Source organism: Megalobrama amblycephala, linkage group LG18 (assembly GCF_018812025.1).
Source record: "Megalobrama amblycephala isolate DHTTF-2021 linkage group LG18, ASM1881202v1, whole genome shotgun sequence".
Lineage (NCBI taxonomy): Eukaryota > Metazoa > Chordata > Actinopteri > Cypriniformes > Xenocyprididae > Megalobrama > Megalobrama amblycephala.
In genome coordinates, this window is record NC_063061.1 from 39,159,188 (window position 1) to 39,179,065 (window position 19,878).

Sequence of the window (19,878 nt, forward strand, 5' to 3'; positions counted from 1 at the left end):
ACATCCATATTAGAAATAGTGAGCAAAAACAGGAAACACTTTACAGTAAGGTCCCAAGAGTGAACATTAACTAATAATGAGCAACATGTGTCAAGGATAAGACCTACTAACAAAGATGATCAGCAGATGACGTCAGCGCCACCCTGTGGTCAGTTAGTGTCATTGACTGAGCTCAAACCAGTAACACACACACACAGGACAGTTTCTTTTGAATCTTTATTTATGTAAGGGGCAAAATGCAAATTTAAAATAACTATTAGGAGTACAATGTTTGGAAAAGCTGAGTAAAAGCAAAACTGAATTTTCAAAGAAAAAAAAATCATTGTACATTTCATGATATTGCTTTACATATTTAAATATTTAGTTGAACTCAATAAATACAGGTGTCCTCTAGGCAAACATGCGATGGATCTGCGGTCTGATGCACTTGATATTTTACACGGTTTTCAGTTCCTAATATAATATTGCACATGTCGAGTGAGTTGACGATCGCTCACGACTGTAGTGTTTCAGCGGGAATACGGTTTGATTGACCAAGTAAGAATGCATAGAACATACAGAACAATTAATATGATTAAAACAAATAATATCAAAAGCTAAATACAGTACACGTGATGAAAAACGTAAAAATACACCGCAGTGTCTGGTAAAAGAGTCCGTCCCAGAACAGCATTGTGGGTAAACGTCGTGTCACGATTCGGGTTTTCACGTGAACCTTCATTAAACACGTGAGCGGAATGAGACTACGGATGTTTCAGTGCCGGACAGACGGGAAAAACAACAGTAATAAATCAAGTTTATTCATATGGCGAGATAAATGAAGCTACAAGACGATAAATGAGAGACGATAATGCTGATGAGCGGCAGGCGACGGGCGGCCCGTCTCTCCTCCTGCGGTCACACGTGAAGACGAAAAGAAAAAAGATCAAAGTGAATGAACGAGTAATAACTGGAATAAAGACTCAGACGGACGTCTGTGTTCAGTGGAGATCTGTGAGGTAAACACACACACACACACACACACACACGCTTCAGCTCTCCCAGTCGGTGCAGGGCGGCGTCTCGTCCTCCGACTCGGACTCGGGCGAAGCCTCTTTGATGCGTCTCAGAGCCTCGTGGATGGAGCGGGTCAGCGGGTCGGCCGCGTCCGCCATCATCCCCCTGCAGCGCTCCTGTCGGCGCACTTTACGCAGCTTCACGCCCTTGCGTATCTGAGCCAGGATGTTGTTCCCGTCGTCCTCGTCCGGATCCGGCGCCAGCACGCGCAGCTCGGCCTTCCGCAGGTGGAAGCTGCCGCGCTTCAGACTGGCCAGAACCTCGTCCATCGGGGAGCTCGCTGCGGACACAACACACAGTGACCATAAATCTTAGAGATCTCTCGTTAAATCTCTCTCTCTAAATTCTTCTTCTTCTTCCGCTCTGGGAGTCTATGGCAGCCCACAGAACCGCTTGCGGGAAAGTTGGGAAATTTGGCACACTGATGGAGGACACTGTGAACTGTGTCCAGAGCAAATTTGGAGTCTCTACCTCAATCCCTCTAGCGCCACCAACTGTCCAAAGTTTTACTCATGTTTATGTTAATAACTTTTGAACCGTAAGCGCTAGAAACAAAATTTTCAAAATTTTCATTTTCATAAATCTTTTCCCGCCATTTTGAATTATCCGAAAAACCTACTTTTTCGAACTCCTCCTAGGCTGTTACTCTGATTTTCATGAAAATTGAACCAGATCATCTTCAGACCATGGCGACAAAAAATTATGGATATCAAGTTGACGGTTTTTGAAAAACACGTAAACGAATTTTACGTAACGTTTGCGAAAATAGAAATAATGCTGTTTCTCCGCAACGCTTTATCGTATTCAGACCAAACTTGGTACATGTCATCGCAAGCATGACCCGAGGCAACATGCAGCGCCACCTACTGGTCCGGAGATACGAAAAATGGCTATTTTTGCTTAAAACTTCTGATGGGTTTGTCCAAAAATCATGATTTTTTTGTTAGATTCAGGGCATCATATCCAGTTTTTCCATATCGGCCATTTTGAATTTTGTGCTGAAATGCTGTAATTTATGAACGCATTAGTGTATAAGGAGCCTGAGAAGTATTGGACCAGCGCCACCTAGTGGAAAAAATATTCATATGCTTATAACATTTGATGTGCTTATTTTCACGGGAGTGAAAGCGATACCAGACATGCTAGGTTTCGAGTTATGGTTTGTGCGGCATGGTGATTTAGCGCTAAAAAAACAATTGAGAATATCTTTGAAACCATTTGTGACGAAACCAGCGTAGGAAACATGAAACTCAAGCTGGTTAACTAAATGTCGCAGCCCAAATGTCAAAATTTTGATAGGAACTGGCAAAAAAATCTAAACAAAGTCATTTTTTATGATGTCATACATATGAATGTTAATAACTCAAAAACAAAATGAGATATATGAGATAATTTGTGACACAGATGTACAGGCTCACTTTGAGGACACATATAAAAAATTGGTGGGATTGTGCCTGTTGGTGGCGCTATAATTGAACAAAACATGAAATTGCCATTAACTGCAATACAGTATTATGATAAAAAAGGTTATATTTATGAATGCATTGATGTACCATTACGAAACTCAGTATGATGCTATTGTAATAGGATCTCAATAGATTACGTGGATCATGCCGAGAACACGGATACCAAATTTGCCATAGACGGCTGAACTTCCTGTCCACCATATTGTTTTTCTTAAGAAACCTACTTTTTCGAACTCCTCCTAGACCGTTGCTCCGATTTTCATAACTGCTGCTTGCAGCTACATTTCAATCTTGTTTTTGTGCTCTTTTTGGATCTGGTTGATCATTGGCTCACTATTATTCAGCTCAGATCACTAGAGCTGTGCTTCCATCCACCTATTTTTATGTGAATTCTGGGATATCACATAAAAAAACTGTTGTTAACAGATGTTGTTTGTGCTCAACATTACACACTAACTGAAGTTTGAAATTGGCCAGATGTAAAGGCACAGTCTGTAAGTTTGACCACTAGAGGTCATAGCTCGATGATGCGTGAATGAGCGTGGAATCATGGGAGTCTCGGGTTTGTACCGCGCTGATCTCCCGGGTCACGTGACGGCTTCACGTGAACGTTTTTTCAAGCGACGTGTGCTCTGTTTGTAACTACACTGCCAGTGTGAAAGCCTTCTAACTTTGACAGGAAGTGACCTCACCTCTCCTCCACTGGTTGGACTCCAGTGACGCGGTCTTCCTCAGCTTCTTCCTGGCGTTCAGCAGCTGACTGCTGTCGAAGAAGCGCGCGGTGAACGGCCCGAGAGGACTCTCTGCGTCCGGCTGCCGCACGGGGCTGCGCGTCTGAGCCGGGCCGTCGGCGGGCGTCTCCTCCAGAGAGGGAGGCGGCGGCGGCGGAGGAGGTGGAGGAGGAGGAGGAGGAGGTGGAGGGGAGATGGGCGAGGTGGAGGAGTCCAGCAGCAGCAGCTCTCTGGCGGGAGGAAGTGATGCGTGCGAGGCTGGAGGCGGAGCCTCGGCGACAGCTCCGCCCATCGGGGGCAGGGACAGGAAGCTGTCAGGCCTGCGCAGCTCCGGCACCACAGCAGAATGTTCTAACGGAGCCGGAGCGTCGTCCGTCTGCACGCTAGCGGCCTGCATCTGCGGCTGCTCCGGCCTGACGCTCGCTCCCGCCTTCTTCCTGGAGTACGCCATACGCAGACGTGTGGACTTCAGAGTCACCTGACCCGGGTAACGCTGCGTGAAACAGAGGACCAATCAGCATCTTGATCAAAGCTCAGAGTGATGATGTGAATTTCTGTGTTTGTCTGACCTGTTTGAAGCTGCGCAGGCGGTCCAGCGTCTTCTGTCTCTCCTGACTGACTCTGGAGAGCCGCTGCTCCTCCTCCTCCTCTTCCTCCTGCGGACACACGGCAGGTCATTTGTGTTTATTAGTATGGTGGAATTAGTTCATTGAAGGTCAGACACAAAGACAGTGAGATCAAAAAAGTTTTAAAAAAAGTAAAAATTGAAAAAGTAATGCGTTATTTTACTGGTTACTGAAAGAGTAATCTCACTCAAGTTACTCGTTTATGCCTTAATACCAACACTGCTCATAATGCATTAAAAATGTTACGCACGTTGCACTCCTGGGTGGAGCATAAGCTTATAAAACAGTCATAACCTAATATTTTTCAACTGAAACCATCTTTATCAGTAACCTCTCACTAATGAGTGAATGCACAAAACTTTGAATGTTACCATGTTTTTACTAGGGCTGGAACAATAAATCATTGCAATAAATCGAGAAATGATTCTGAGATTTCCCGAATGCTTCACGATTCTCTCTTGAATCGATTCTGAGCTCAGATTTAACAGCAGATGGCGCTCTAGACTACTTTTTAACCACACGCTCAAATGCTCATGAAGAAGAGCGCTCGTGCGTTCAGCTATGTACTCGCACCGCAGAATGCTGTTATGACGTGAGATTCATGTAAACACCACTGTGATTCACTTCAACCTTTAAGAACTTCATGAATGATTTTACAGAGGAGATTATATGATAGGCAGTTTCTGAAGCATGCAGCGCCATCTGCTGTTGAAAACTGAGCTCAGAATCGATTCGAGAGAGAACCACGATGCATTCGGGAAATCTCAGAATCGATCCAGAATAAATCTCGATTTATTGCAATGACTGATTGTCCCAGTCCCAGTTTTTACCATCATTTTACTTCTTTTACCCCCATTAATTAAAAAATTAAGAAATTCTTTGAAATTTAAAATGTTACAAGAACTACAGCAAAAACCAGTATGATTAAAGAAAATATATACTTATAAATATGTAATTATAAAGTGACGAGAATATTTTTGGTGTGCCAAAAAAACAATTTTTTTTGCTGATTTCTAAACACTGCTTCAGGAAGCTTCGGAGCGTTATGAATCATTTGTGTTGAATCATGATTCGGATCGTGTGTCAAACCGCCAAACTGCTGAAATCACGTGACTTTGGCGCTCCGAACCGCTGATTCGACACAAAAGATTCATAACGCTCCGAAGCTTCCTGAAGCAGTGTTTAGAAATCAGCAAAAAAAAAAATTGTTTTTTTGGCACACCAAAAATATTCTCGTGGCTTTATAATATTAATATTGAACCACTGTACTCACATGAACTGATTTAAATATGTTTTTAGTACATTAATGGATCTTGAGAGAGGAAATGTCATTGCTGGCTATGCAGGCCTCACTGAGCCATCGGATTTCATCAAAAATATCTTAATTTGTGTTCTGAAGATTAACAAAGTCGGGCGTGGAACGACATGAGGGTGAGTAATTAATGACATTATTTTCATTTTTGGGTGAACTAACCCTTTAATGAGAAATTTTCATTTTCATTTTTATTTGATTATATAAATTTATAAGAACACATAATATGAGAATTACCAGTATGAACTCTATTGACTTCAACAAATTTAATTAAACTCCACTGAATTCCACCCTAACCCACTGAACAGCCTGAATTTATGAAAACTACACATTCTTTTTCGAACAAAACAACATCAGAATAAATCTGAAATGTTTTCAAACTAAATATATTCAGTTTATTTGCACAAGCTTTTACTTTCAGATGATAAACAGGCTGAATCTCTTTTTCATGCTGCAGTGGTTCATCAGTAGGGGGCAGCAGAGTGACTTCTTGTCCAAATCCTCTTTCCTTTTCATATTTACACTATTTGGTTTTTGATCTACAAACAGACATTCATTTAATTTGTCATTTAATGTAAGCATGTTTATAAACAAAAAGTCCCAGTTGGAAGGACATAATGTGTGTGTGTGTGTGTGTGTGTGTGTGTGTGTGTGTGTGTGTGTGTGTGTGTGTGAAAGAGGATAAATGCATTTTACAGGAGTAATTTGAGACAAATCTATAACTAATAGATGTAATGATAATAATTTTGCATATTTTCATGTGTAAAGCCTGAATGCAGTTTAAATGGTTATATCTACATTTTTTATTTTAAAAAATCAGATAAAATTAATGATGTGTATTTTGACAGTCTTAAGACAAATCCAAAGTTTCATATTCATACTAAACACTGGATTTTTAAAATATTTTGATGTACCTCTTCCAGGTCAAAAAGGACCAGAATGCATTAGGAGGGTTAAAAGGCACCAATAGTTTCTTGTATAAAGGCCCAAATTTTATTGTGAAAAATTATTGTTATAAATATGTCTGAAAACTATTTGGCTTCTATTAAGTTAATTATTACTTTTTTCTACTCATTCATTATAGCACTGTAATAAACACATAATTTATTTTCTTTTCAATTTTGCTTGGCTTATTTTTTCATTCATTATTTATTTATTGTAATCTAATGTTTAGTTATTTTTTATTATTATTCTAACATTAAAAAAAAAAAAAAAATAGTTGTTTTTGCCTTTATTATGACAGGACAGTAAGTTGACAGGAAGTGAAGTTGGAGAGAAAGAGAGACTCGAAGCTGTCAGTGCTGCCCACGAGGCTATCATGTTTACCCAGTTTTCCTCCACACGTTTCCCCAGCGCTCTCTTGTGTGTTTGATCATGAGGTCTGTGATGCTCACCTGCAGAAAAGCTCGATGGGACACGCAGTCCGGGCCGCCCTGCCGCTTCTGCGTGTGATTGATGATGCAGATTTCCTGAGAAGAAAGCGTCAGGGGTCAGTCCGTTGATCTCGTCTGCATGTTCATGTTCTCCAGTCTCTCTCTCACCTTCTTGTTTTTGAGGTAGGCTTTCTTGGCGGTGATGCGGCCCCTGCGCGCCTCCAGCTGCCGCGTCCTCTGCTGGAGCTTGGCCACGTCGTCTCTGGGAGGGGTCAGAGGGGTCGCGGGGTCGTCGGTGGCCTTCATGGCGTCGGGGCTCTCGTACGTGTCGTAGTAAACCACCTCCTCCTGCCTCTCTGCACACACACACACACACACACACACACACACACATGAGGAGTGATCGCCGCAGCTGCGCAGACGCATGGGGACGGACGCACGCTCACCGCTCATCTGTCTGCGCAGACTCTGCAGCTGTGCCGTCAGCAGCAGCTCCTCATACTTCAGGATCTCGAACTGGATCTCGTACAGCTGCAGCTGAAGCTCGTAGTACAGCGCCTCCAGCTGGTCCAGACGCACCATAGCGTCCTCTCCGTCCTGCAGACCCTGCATCTAAAAGAGCAGACCAATGTCACATGATCATACAGAGTCTTATCACTAGTGTGTGTGTGTGTGTGTGTGTGTGTGTGTGTGGCACCTCCTCTCTCAGGCCGTGTTTCCTCTGTTCCAGGCAGATCTCTTTGGCACGCATCAGCTGCAGTGTTTCCTTTGAGACGGCGTACTGTAGTTTCTCCATGCGCTCCACTGCCGCTCCCCACGCTGCCTTCCCGAACTTCCTCTGGTCGGCCCGCATGCGCTCGTACATCACTGGAGAGAGAGAGAGAGAGAAATGCAATGTTTCATCTTTACAGGAAATCATGATGTTGTTGTTTATAATCTCTCACGTCTCACGATTATATAGTGATATTTTATGATGATATGAGTAAAGTGTGTCGAGGACCCCTAGTGGCCGCTGATGGAAAGGTCTCTTCATCATCACTGAACATGTTTGTGCAGGACGTGATCATGTGACATGTCAGCACCTTTCTGAGCGCGTGCGGTGGTCTCGAAGTACTTGACGGTCAGGTCCTGTATGGAGAGCACGGCGGCGTGAGCCTTCCTCTGCCAATCCTCATCCTCCCTGCGCAGAGAGTCGACGCGCCGCGGGCCCAGACGCTCCGTCTGCAGCGAGATCTGACACACACACACACACACACACACACACACACACACACACACACACACACACACACACACAGGTGTGATTAACCCAAAATGTGAGATGTACATTTTCCCCCAAGAGTTTAGTCTTATAGATCAATCAAATGATTGTTTAGTGATGTCACACGAGCTGTGTGTTTTCCTGAATATCAGCACAAATGTCATATTGATTTTATAAAACAGTTCAATAAATAATAAGCCAATATTCTGAGTTACATTTTAGACACGTTTGTTTTATTTTGTCAATGAAAATTCACACAGCGGTGCTTCATTACTGAATTTATCCATTTTGAATGAATCAGTTTAATGAATGATTCAATGGCAGAATGATTAAAGCTTGTTTCCAACATTGAATAAAAATAAAAAAGTATTTTTATCTTTTTATCGTAAAATTTTAAGTTTATTTCTTGCAATTGCAAGTTTATATTTCACAATTCTGAGAAATAGTCAGAAATGTGAGATAAAAAAAGTCACAATTACTTTTAATTTTTTTTTTTTTTTTTATTCTGTGGCGGAAAACAAGCTTCCATAGCAGTTTTAATGAATCATTTGAATGAACGACTCAGTGACTCGACTCATTAAGTTGTAGTTTCATAATTAAATATGCAATAAAAACAATCTCACAGCAGTATTTATGCAATTGTAACTTCTAATAAGATTAAAATTTATCTGCCCCTGGAAATCAGCACAAAAACACTCAGCAAAATATAATCTAATTATCGTTATCAACGAAATCACATAAAATATAATTTTTTGTCAATATTGCACACCCATATCTCATTGGTGGTGACCTTTGTGTTTTTCAGGCAGTGTGTGACATCATCAGGACATCTGAGATCTGATTATTATCCAAACAAACACAAACCGTTCCTGCCTTGACAGCAGGTGAGAAACACACACACACACACACACACACACACACACACACACACAGTGCCGACAGTCTCCCAATGAATCTCAACAGAATCAAGTCATTGTTCGAAACTGGTTCGGGAGTCATTCTGAGTGATTCATTCAAAAGAACCAGCTCATGAGAGTCATTTGTTGGTGAATCAGACTCCAGCGGTCATGTTGTGTTTGTTGTTGTGTTCATCACTATTGAAACACTGTGATTGACATCTACACACACACACACACACACACACACACACACACAGGGTCACTACAGTGACAGCTTCAGACTGTGTAGTGTGTAATAAAGCTGTTTGCGAATGTTAAAGCTCTGCTGAACCTGTAACTAATTTGCATAATTCCAGCCCATTGGCTGTCCACGAACAGCGTCTCTTTGCCCCGCCCTCAATCACTGTAGTTGTATCTGAGACTGTGTCGAGAAGACGCTGTTTTCTGCTGCCAAAGCAAATCCACTTTGATGAGATTGATGCGGTAAAACTGTTACTGTTCGAATCACTGTGAATCAAGAGCTGAGATTCAGATATGATAATGAGCGTTTGTTTTACAACCAATCAGAACAGACTGGGTCATCTGACCAATCAGAGCAGAGCAGCTCTCAGAGGGGCGGAGTTTAAAGAGACCGAATCTTTGATCGAAGCGTTTCAGACACTGAGAGAAAAGAGCTGATGCTGCAGTGGATATTATGAGAAAATTAAAGTGTTTTTGACCTTGGATGAATGTAAATCTATTGTAGGAGACTCCAGAACAAAACCAGGATAATAATAGGGACATTTACTGACTGGAGTTTCCAGCGAGAGACGCTTCCTGCACACTGTGTGTGTGTGTGTGTGTGTGTGTGTGTGTGTGTGTGTATACACTGAGGAGACTAATGTGAACCAGATGCTGCTGTGGCATACGGTACACACACACACACACACACACACACACAGTCCCGTGAGACGCATCACAATCACGTCATGCTGGAAATATCCTGATCTCACTGACGCCCATCGCCTACTCACATGATCTGATGATGTCAAATGAAGGAGACGCTGATGAGAAGAACTGCTCGTGAAGCATTAAAGGTGTTCGTTCACTCATGATTTGATGGGTTTGTGTTTAAAAGATGTTCAGTAACTCTATTGATTTGACTGATCAGAACTGAATGATTCACTGTGAGAGTTCATGTTCGATTCATGAACAAATCACTCATATGAGTCGGACGTTTTCAATGAACCGTTCTGAAGATTCGTTCACAAAACATCAGTTCAACTCACTGATTCATGATTTGCTCACAGCAGTGAATCAGAAGATTCTTATATTGAGATATTTTTATGATCCTATTCTGTTGTTTTTGTCCACAACATTATTTAAAGGCCCGACTCTCCTAGTTTCTGTACATTTTGATGTTTTGAATCTCTCTTCTGCTCTTCAAGGCTGCGTTTATTTGATCAGTGAAATAATATTTAAAACAGCTGTTTTCTATCTGAATATATTGCACAATGTTGAGCCGTTTTATCGTGTTTTAAGGAATCCAGTGGTTGAGAAGCGCAGATCTACAGAGACTCCTCTGTGCTGAACTGACGTCCGTCTCGTCACATGTCTAATTCATGTATGGAAATACGATACCCACACTGCACCTCTCTGCTCACCGGACACTCGATCTGGGCGTCCCATAATGCCTCAGTCACTCATTCATTCATTCATGTGGCGCCGGTGGCCGTATGTTCATCTGACTCAAACTGACTCGTGTGACGCTTCTGATGAAACACAAACCTGATGATCAGCATCCGTCACATGATTACATGTGTGTGTGTTCACTATAAAGCCCATAATTCACTCAGAACACATGCAAATGTGTGTGTGCAGTATTTGCATGAGTGTTTTGTGTGAATGATGAGTGTCGCTGATCTCAGAACACAAACCTGAATTGTCAGTTTGTCAGCAGGTCAACTGTAAAAACGGAGCGAGAGGTTATTTACATACAGGTGTGTGTGTGTGTGTGTGTGTGTGTGTGTGTGCAGTGCACTTGCAGAGAGACTCCGCCCACACGCTCTTCTGATTGGTTGTGATTTTTGATTGATTCTGTCATGTCTCGTCGTGTTAGTGAATCGATTTTGAATCCAGTAAAACGTTAAAATCTGTTGAAATTCTGTGGGTGACCCTGAAATCACAGCCCTTAATGTGATTAGAGCAGAGGCTCATGGGATATGGCGGTCGCCATGCCAACAGACGGACGAGAGCAGGCCCCGCCCCGCTCAGACCATATAAGGTGTGCATGTTACCTTGATCTGCTGTCTGCGCAGCATGGCCAGCTCCCTCATGTCTCTGAAGGGCTGCAGCAGGTAGTGGTAGAGCTCAGTCGTGGCCTCCACCAGATCTCCATACGCCTCGTCCTGCTCGCCGTACAGCTGCAGCAGCTCCACCATACGCTCCACGCCGCGCTGCTTCTCCAACAGCTGCAACACAAACACGACCGTCAGCTGCGTCAGAACGCGCATCTCCATACGGCTTAGTGCGATCAGTGCGTTTCTGCAGCACGGAGTAATGTAGCCAATCACAGACAGATCTGTTGATTTCTTGAACACAATGGCCAATCAGAGGCGTTAAAAACCACTCTCTGCTCAAAACGCTTGTTCGGTGCTGTTATAAATGCTCGCGAATCTTCTTATAATAACAAAGTACAGACACAATAATAAGAGATTCGTTGTGCAGTGTAGACTACAGAGCCACATGACATGCAAGAAAGAAAAAAGAGTGCGCATGATTTACTAATTCGTTTCCTCGATTTGCTAAATTGTACACAAGATTTACTAATTCGTTCCCTCGATTTGCTAAATCGTACACAAGATTTACTAATTCGTTCCCTCGATTTGCTAAATCGTACGAACGATTTACTATTTTGTTCCCTCGATTTGCTAAATCGTACGAACGATTTACTATTTTGTTCCCTCGATTTGCTAAATCGTACACAAGATTTACTAATTCGTTCCCTCGATTTGCTAAATCGTACGAACGATTTACTATTTTGTTCCCTCGATTTGCTAAATCGTACGAACGATTTACTATTTCGTTCCCTCGATTTGCTAAATCGTACGAACGATTTACTATTTTGTTCCCTCGATTTGCTAAATCGTACACAAGATTTACTAATTCGTTCCCTCGATTTGCTAAATTGTACACAAGATTTACTAATTCGTTCCCTCGATTTGCTAAATCGTACACAAGATTTACTAATTCGTTCCCTCGATTTGCTAAATTGTACACAAGATTTACTAATTCGTTCCCTCGATTTGCTAAATCGTACACAAGATTTACTAATTCGTTCCCTCGATTTGCTAAATCGTACGAACGATTTACTATTTTGTTCCCTCGATTTGCTAAATCGTACGAACGATTTACTATTTTGTTCCCTCGATTTGCTAAATCGTACACAAGATTTACTAATTCGTTCCCTCGATTTGCTAAATTGTACACAAGATTTACTATTTTGTTCCCTCGATTTGCTAAATCGTACACAAGATTTACTAATTCGTTCCCTCGATTTGCTAAATCGTACGAACGATTTACTATTTCGTTCCCTCAATTTGCTAAATCGTACACAAGATTTACTATTTTGTTCCCTCGATTTGCTAAATCGTACGAACGATTTACTATTTTGTTCCCTCGATTTGCTAAATCGTACGAACGATTTACTATTTTGTCTCCTCGATCTGCTAAATCGTACGAACGATTTACTATTTTGTTTCCTCGATTTGCTAAATTGTACACAAGATTTACTAATTCGTTCCCTCGATCTGCTAAATCGTACGAACGATTTAATATTTCGTTCCCTCAATTTGCTAAATCGTACACAAGATTTACTATTTTGTTCCCTCGATTTGCTAAATCGTACGAACGATTTACTATTTTGTTCCCTCGATTTGCTAAATCGTATGAACGATTTACTATTTTGTCTCCTCGATCTGCTAAATCGTACGAACGATTTACTATTTTGTTTCCTCGATTTGCTAAATTGTACACAAGATTTACTAATTCGTTCCCTCGATCTGCTAAATCGTACGAACGATTTAATATTTCGTTCCCTCAATTTGCTAAATCGTACACAAGATTTACTATTTTGTTTCCTCAATTTGCTAAATTGTACACAAGATTTACTAATTCGTTCCCTCGATCTGCTAAATCGTACGAACGATTTACTATTTTGTTCCCTCGATTTGCTAAATCGTACACAAGATTTACTAATTCGTTTCCTCGATTTGCTAAATTGTACACAAGATTTACTATTTTGCTTCCCTCGATTTGCTAAATCGTACACAAGATTTACTCTACTATAGTTTTCTTGCATGTCATGTGCGTACTCCGTAGTAGACATCTTCATTGATTATAACAGAAGTTTGTGAGATCACGATGAACTTAGACGAGTGGCAGTTTTATAATGATATTAAGGGAGTTTGCTAATGTAATATAGATTTTATACAACAATTCAATAAACATGAAGTTAACATTAAGTGACTTATTGTCAGATTTTGCTCCATTTCATCAACAAAAATAGTTAAAAAAAAAAAAAACACAGCTGAACCGCGGCGCATCTCTGAGCTGTTTCCTTCATGAATGAATCTGCGTATTCAAACGAATCTAGTGAGTCAATGATTCAATGACCCATTCATAAAGATGGATTGAATGAATGATTTAGTGACTTGCTGCCCCCTACTGGCAGTTTTAGTTTCATTTTTAAAGAATCATTTCAGCTATTTAAATCATTTAATATTTCTATATTCAAAACGTTCTATTTAAAACATTAATCTCATAAATGTAAGCGTAGAGCCCTGTATATTCCGGGATTTTCAGAGTCGACTTCATTTGCTCCACTTTCCATCAAAACAGCGTCAGCAATAAGAATACAAGAGTGCTGTTTTTATTACACAGTAAATGTAGGCTATTCTTTTCTTCGTCACAAAGCCTCAAACTCCCTTTATTAAAACAACACACTGACCAAATGAGTCCAGTGGAGAAGCTGTCAGTAACACACACTCATGTCAGTAAATGAATCTTTTGTTTGTTGTGCTCTGTTCTGATGAATGGACCCGTCTGTCCGTCTCTCCAGTGGGTCAAACACTGATCCATTCATCTGCAACACTGAGCCTCTGTTTACCTTGACGACTGGTCGCCGTGGAGACGGCGGGTGGCGGTTGTGTGCACATCTGAGAGTGAACATGTGACAGTCATGTGATGCAGACGAGCTGTTCAGCAGGTACACACACACCTGCTTTAACTGACTGATGTGAATCCACACCTGCTGCACATTCATTGTGTGTGATAACATCCCATCAACCCCACAGAAATATTATTATTAATAACATTATGACCCAGATCAGTTTCAACACTGTCAATCACTCGAAACATTTGTGTGTAATGTTGAGTTTCTAATGAAGTGTTCAAAAGTTTGGATTAATATTTTTGTAATGTTTGTGAAAGAGTCTCTTCTGCTCACCAAGGCTGCGTTTATTTGATCAAAAATACAGTAAAAACAGTGAAATATTATTAGAATGTAAATCAGCTGTTTTCTATGTGAATTTATTCCTGAATTTTCAGCATCATTGCTCCAGTCTTCAGTGTCACATGATCCTTCAGAAATCATTCTAATATGATCTGATATAATCTTCTGTAACATTATAATTGTCTTTACTGTCACTTTTGATCAATTTAATGTGTCCTTGATGAATAAAAGTATTAATTTTCTTTAAAAAAACAACAACTTTTGAACGGTTTGCGTGTTTCCTCTGATATGAGTGTGAGTTTGGACAGCAGAGATGATGATGATGATGATGAACATGGATGAATACAGGACATTTCTAATGTTGTTTTTCACTAACTCTATTAATGCTGGAAACCCCCTTGAGCTATGACATCACATCCTGTCTCCGCTCTCCTGTTTTTGGCACAGGATACACGAGTCACTGTGGAAAACGTCCTGATTGGCTGCCAGCAGTGATGTCATGTGATCTGTCTGTCGTGGGAATCGTTTGTACATGTTCATCAGTGTGTGTGTGTGTGTGTGTGTGTGTGTGTGCTGCTCTCATTATTCATGTTAACAGTATTTATGACACATTTGCACATTAATATGAAGTGTGAATAAACAACATCCCATCAACACACACACACAAACACAAACGGCAGTATTTCACCGACACCACCGTCAAAACAACACTGATGACCTTTGACCCTGTGACCGCAGACACCATCACAAACACATGCTACTTAAGCAAACATCTAAACCGACCAATGAGAGCGCTCGACACACACACACACACTTCTGATGATATTTTTAGCTGTGCTTCTGCCAGAAACGATCACTGGAACACAAAAGAAAACATCTGAAGCTCTTTGAGAAACAAACAGCTGATATAAACATGAACACACTCAGCACAATCAAAGCCACGCCCCCAGTGACATCATCACCGCTGTATGTAAATGAGCAGACCCGTGATTATAGATTATAGTTATGACCAACTCTTATATCACACTGCAGTTATCTGAGCTGGAAATAAAAAAATATCGTTTCCATATTTAATAAGAGTGTGTTTAGTGTCGTATAGCAGAATGTGTGTGTGTGAACGGATCACTAGTGCAGGTGAGTGTGTGTCACCATGGTAACGAGGACCTCACAGGAACAAACACACGATCGTTCAGGAGCTTCATTCACTGGACTAACAGGAACTGCTCAGATTTATAAACTACAGCTGCAGATTTGAGGACAAAATTAATTGCGATTATATTTTTCTGATATTTTCCCCAGGTTTGCTGTGCTTGTTTGTATTGGTTATATATCAATATAACTATAAAGCAAGAATAATAATAATAATATAATCAGAATTTTATTTTACATTATAACTGTAAAATTACAACACTAATATTGTCTTAATATCTTCATTTTCAAATGTTATTTCAGCGCTAAAAGCTTCTCATCATAAGTTTGTGAAGATGTTTGGCACGTGATTCATTCACAGATGCAGGTTAAAGCGACTCAATCTCGACCGGCGGATCACGATCTGCTCGTGTAAATGAACAGCGCATAAATTTACTGAATCAAAACACAACCGTTGTGATTTAATAAATCGCACGGAGCCGTATGGTCCACATAAACAACTCCAAACTGATGCTTCACGACTTCTGAAGCGCAAACGCAACATTCATTCACTCGTTCCTCTGATCCGCACCAGCAGACACGCACCGTTATGAACGCGGATTTTACTTTCAAATTAGCTCCAATTGCTTGGTTATTATTCTTAATGAAAAACACAACAACTACACAACTAATCCTTTGCAGGTTCTCTATTAGCACTGGGTTTAAATCCAAAATACTGCAAAAATCTTCCGCCATCGTCTCGTCAGTCGGCTCCTGATAATCTGACTCCTGCTGCTGATCTGTGCTGCGACTCGTTCCGCTCACGCTATATTGAGCAGACGCGTTCAGTTTTTACTAAACTAAATTATTTTTATTACTATAAAAACATCAAAATGACGGTGGGGGCGGTGCTGCGGTGGGCAAGTGACGTAACCGTATGTGTGTGTGTGTGTGTGTGTGTGTCATTGTGCCGGCAGCAGCAGCTGATGCTGGATCAGGTTTCGGGCTGAACGGCTGACAGATGGTAGTTTAGGTGTTCAGTGACCCGTGTGCTGATGGTGGAGGGTCAGAATCACGTCTGACCGGAGCCTGAACACTGACGTGGGCTCGTCATCATGGCTTACTTTACTGTAGGTTTAGTTCTACTTTAAGGCCTGGTTTCACAGACAGGGCTTAGATTAAGCCAGGATTAGACATTAGTTTAATTAGGACATTTAAGTAGCTTTTATAAACGTACCCTAAAAAACCATCTTGAGACGAAACAATGAGACTGACATATTGTAAAAATGTGCACATTCAGTGCAACCAAAGCTCTGTGAAATGTAAACATGAAGTTTTCAGTGAAAACAGCTCATCACACACACACACACACACACACACACACGCCAAAGCTCAGTTAAACAGTCCGGGACTAGACTCGAGCTTCTCTGGGGAAATGTTTAGGCTCCACCCACATCCCAGAGAAGCTCTAAATCACTCCAGTTATTAATATCTGATCTGTCGACTGTCACATGTCAATCAATAACAACAAGCAGCTTCAATCACTGATGATGAATATTCTCTGATTCACACAGGAGCCGTTCCATGACGTCTCGAGGGCCACCCAAACTACACTTCCATTCATACGCACGCGAACATGGGAGACAGGAAACACAAACTCAAGTTGTAAATAGACTAGAAAAATGTTTGTCCAGACAAACTTTGAAGTTGGCTTGAGAAAGCAGACCTGAAAGTTTGAAAAAAGTTTTAAAAGCTTGAAGTTTAAAGTAGTTTTAAAGCTTAACGTTCGAATGTTTTGTAGGCAATACAGTCTAGACAGACAGACAGACAGACAGATAGATAGATAGATAGACAGATAGATAGATAGATAGATAGATAGATAGATAGATAGATAGATAGATAGATAGATAGATAGATAGATAGATAGATAGATAGATAGAGTCTCAGTGGCTTAGAAATGGTTCATAAAATGGCAGCTTAATAGAGGCTAATGGGCTTCTGGCAGTTTAAATATGAATTTTGACAGTTGGAGTTTGAAAAGTTTGTCAGTTGGAGTTTGAAAAGTTTGTCAGTTGGAGTTTGAAAAGTTTGTCAGTTGGAGTTTGAACAGTCTTGGCTCATCTGAACATTCCGTCAATGAAAGTCAATGGGATTTTTCCGAGTTTTGATCAGCATTTTTAGGAAAACCATAAGTCGGATTAGTTAGAAAGGATATAGCACACTAAGTCAGCCGAGTTTGGTGGTTGTAGAGTTAAAGCTCTAGGAGTTTTATATATATATATATATATATATATATATTTATATAAAATACGTTTATTAGCATTTCAGTAAGTTGGCTTTCTCATATTATTGAAGTTTTACAAGAAAATACTATTTCAGTCTTCCTGCCTCCAAATTTCATTTCTTTGTAATTATTTGTGAAATTTACTAAAAATCTGAGTGAAAATAGTTTCAAAGTAAACCAGATTTATTTCAGTGTCCATGAGGATTTGAAACGTGGTAACACTTTATTTTACAGTGTCCTTGTTACACGTCACGGTGTACTTACTCCAGTAATAACTATAAAATATGCATACCGGTAATTACATACAACTAACCCTAAACCAAACCCTTAATATTACTCACTACTTAAGTGTATAATTACACCTTAAAAGAAAACATAGCCTAACTAAAATGTTTTTAGAGATTTCCCTCATATAGAGCCACTTATACTTAATTGAAAATATATTAGAGATGAACGGGAAAAAAACTTAGGCTGTCATGACACGTGTTAGAGTGTGTGTGTGTGTGTGTGTGTGTGTGTGTAGCGCTTTTCACAACACACAGTTTCAAAGCAGCCTTACAGAAAATGATGTTAATATTTATAATATCTTATTATCTTCAAGTCGCATTTATCTCAGAGTTGGACGATAATAGTTATATTTTGTGACGATATAAACAATCAAGCAGTTGGGATTTGCTTTATACTAGATATCCAGCTTTATATTAGATATCCAGTTTTATATAACAAACTACGCGATAATACAGTTACATTTCGCGGCGCTATAATGTGAAAGTGAACGAGCAGAACTCAGATCCGGGTACCCGCGCGCGCGCCTGTCTCACCTGCTGCAGGTGTCTCTTGGCTCTCTGCAGCGCGTCCTCGTAGCCCTTCTGCCGCAGCTCGCTCAGACTCTCGTAATATTCCTCGGAATCGTCGCTGTCCGGAAACAGAACTTGAGACAGGATCTTCCATCCGCAGGTGTCGAGCGCGTGACCCAGATACACCTGCAGCTGGAAGCAGAGCGCCTCCGTGTCGCGCGCGCGCATCTCTGGGACGCCGAACAGGACCGACCACACGGCCGTCTGCTCCTCGGGGAAGGCGGGCAGACACGGCTCCAGGTCCGAGTTGACGGCGCACAGCTGCAGGTGAGCGGCCCGCATGTCCTGGAACGAGAAGAGGCCGGCCCAGCTGAAGTCCTCCCGCGGGCTGAGCTCCGGATCCTCCGCGACCTCCGCCGCCGCCGCCGCGTCCAGCAGCTCCAGGTCAGCGCTCTTGCTCGGACTTTTCACCGGCCTGCTGCTGGCTCGCTCTCGGCCCGGGCTCTCTCTGGCCCGCGCTGGTTTGTCCGCCGTCAGCTCGCCCTCGGCCGCCTCGAGCAGCGAGTCCCGCGCGGCGCTCCGTTTCTGGACGGTTCGGTTGTGGCACGTGACGGCGAACTTTCCTTCGATCTCGTTCCAGGCGACGATGAAGACGAACTTGTGCTTCTCTTTCTCCTCGAAAACATTCGGTCGGACCGAGACCCATCCGGACTCCAGCGCGTCCTCCATCGCGAATGACATGCGAATAACAAAGAAACCCGAACCGAGACCGAGTTCACGCGGAATCCGCACTATAGAATAGAAGAAAGGCCAGACTAGCGGACGCGGATGAACACACTTAAACCGTCCGATAATAACATCGATTTCCCCTCTGTTTTTGTCGTCCGTTAACGCGCGCGTCGTTCGCGCGGCATACCTGCGCGCGTCGCGTCACCTGCCGCCTGCGAGGCCTTTTGTCCGCTAATCCGCATCTTTAACATCGCGAATGTTTCTCATCCGACGACGACTGGGCGCTGACGTCACAGAGAGGAGGACGTAAACATCTGCACGTGGGACACGCACTCTGCGTGATGATGCAATCAGAGGCGCAGGAGACGCACGGTGGTCGTCGTGGCTCAATTCGTGCACCTTTTTTTCTGTTTTTTTTTTGTTTTGTTTTTGTTTGTCAGTTTCTTTGTTGTCTGTATTAAAACACAAGATGCTTCAACTGTGTAGTTTGTACTCTAATGTGAAGACAAAAGCGATGAAACAGCTGATTTATCTCTCTCTGATCAATAATTCATGAAAGTCGCATCATGTGACCAGGCACACATGAATAATTAATCATGTAACGTGTGATTACTATGGAAGCCCATAAGAAAACAAATCGTGTTTTGGTAAATCATAATTATGAATTTAAAAGTCATATTCGTGACATTAAAAAGTCGAAATTATTACATAAAAAGTCATAATTA

At 41.6% G+C, this 19,878-nt stretch overlaps 1 protein-coding gene across 2 annotated transcripts; it reads right to left on the reverse strand.

Annotated features, from left to right (window-relative positions):
- Positions 1–202: 202 nt before the first annotated feature.
- jmy (junction mediating and regulatory protein, p53 cofactor) lies at positions 203–19,478 on the reverse strand. 2 transcript variants are annotated; one of them, XM_048165581.1, is made up of 10 exons: positions 18,449–19,476; positions 11,001–11,174; positions 7,647–7,797; positions 7,262–7,431; positions 7,011–7,176; positions 6,733–6,920; positions 6,586–6,660; positions 3,823–3,909; positions 3,215–3,746; positions 203–1,336 (listed from the first exon to the last, which is right to left on the reverse strand). In XM_048165581.1, the coding sequence occupies exons 1-10, from the start codon at positions 19,163–19,165 to the stop codon at positions 1,032–1,034; spliced, it is 2,565 nt and encodes an 854-aa protein (XP_048021538.1). In that variant the 5' UTR covers positions 19,166–19,476; the 3' UTR covers positions 203–1,031. The 2 variants fall into 2 exon arrangements, with proteins under 2 accessions (XP_048021538.1, XP_048021537.1); XM_048165580.1 differs by having other exon boundaries at positions 6,733–7,176; positions 18,449–19,478.
- Between the last annotated feature and the right edge of the window lie 400 nt (positions 19,479–19,878).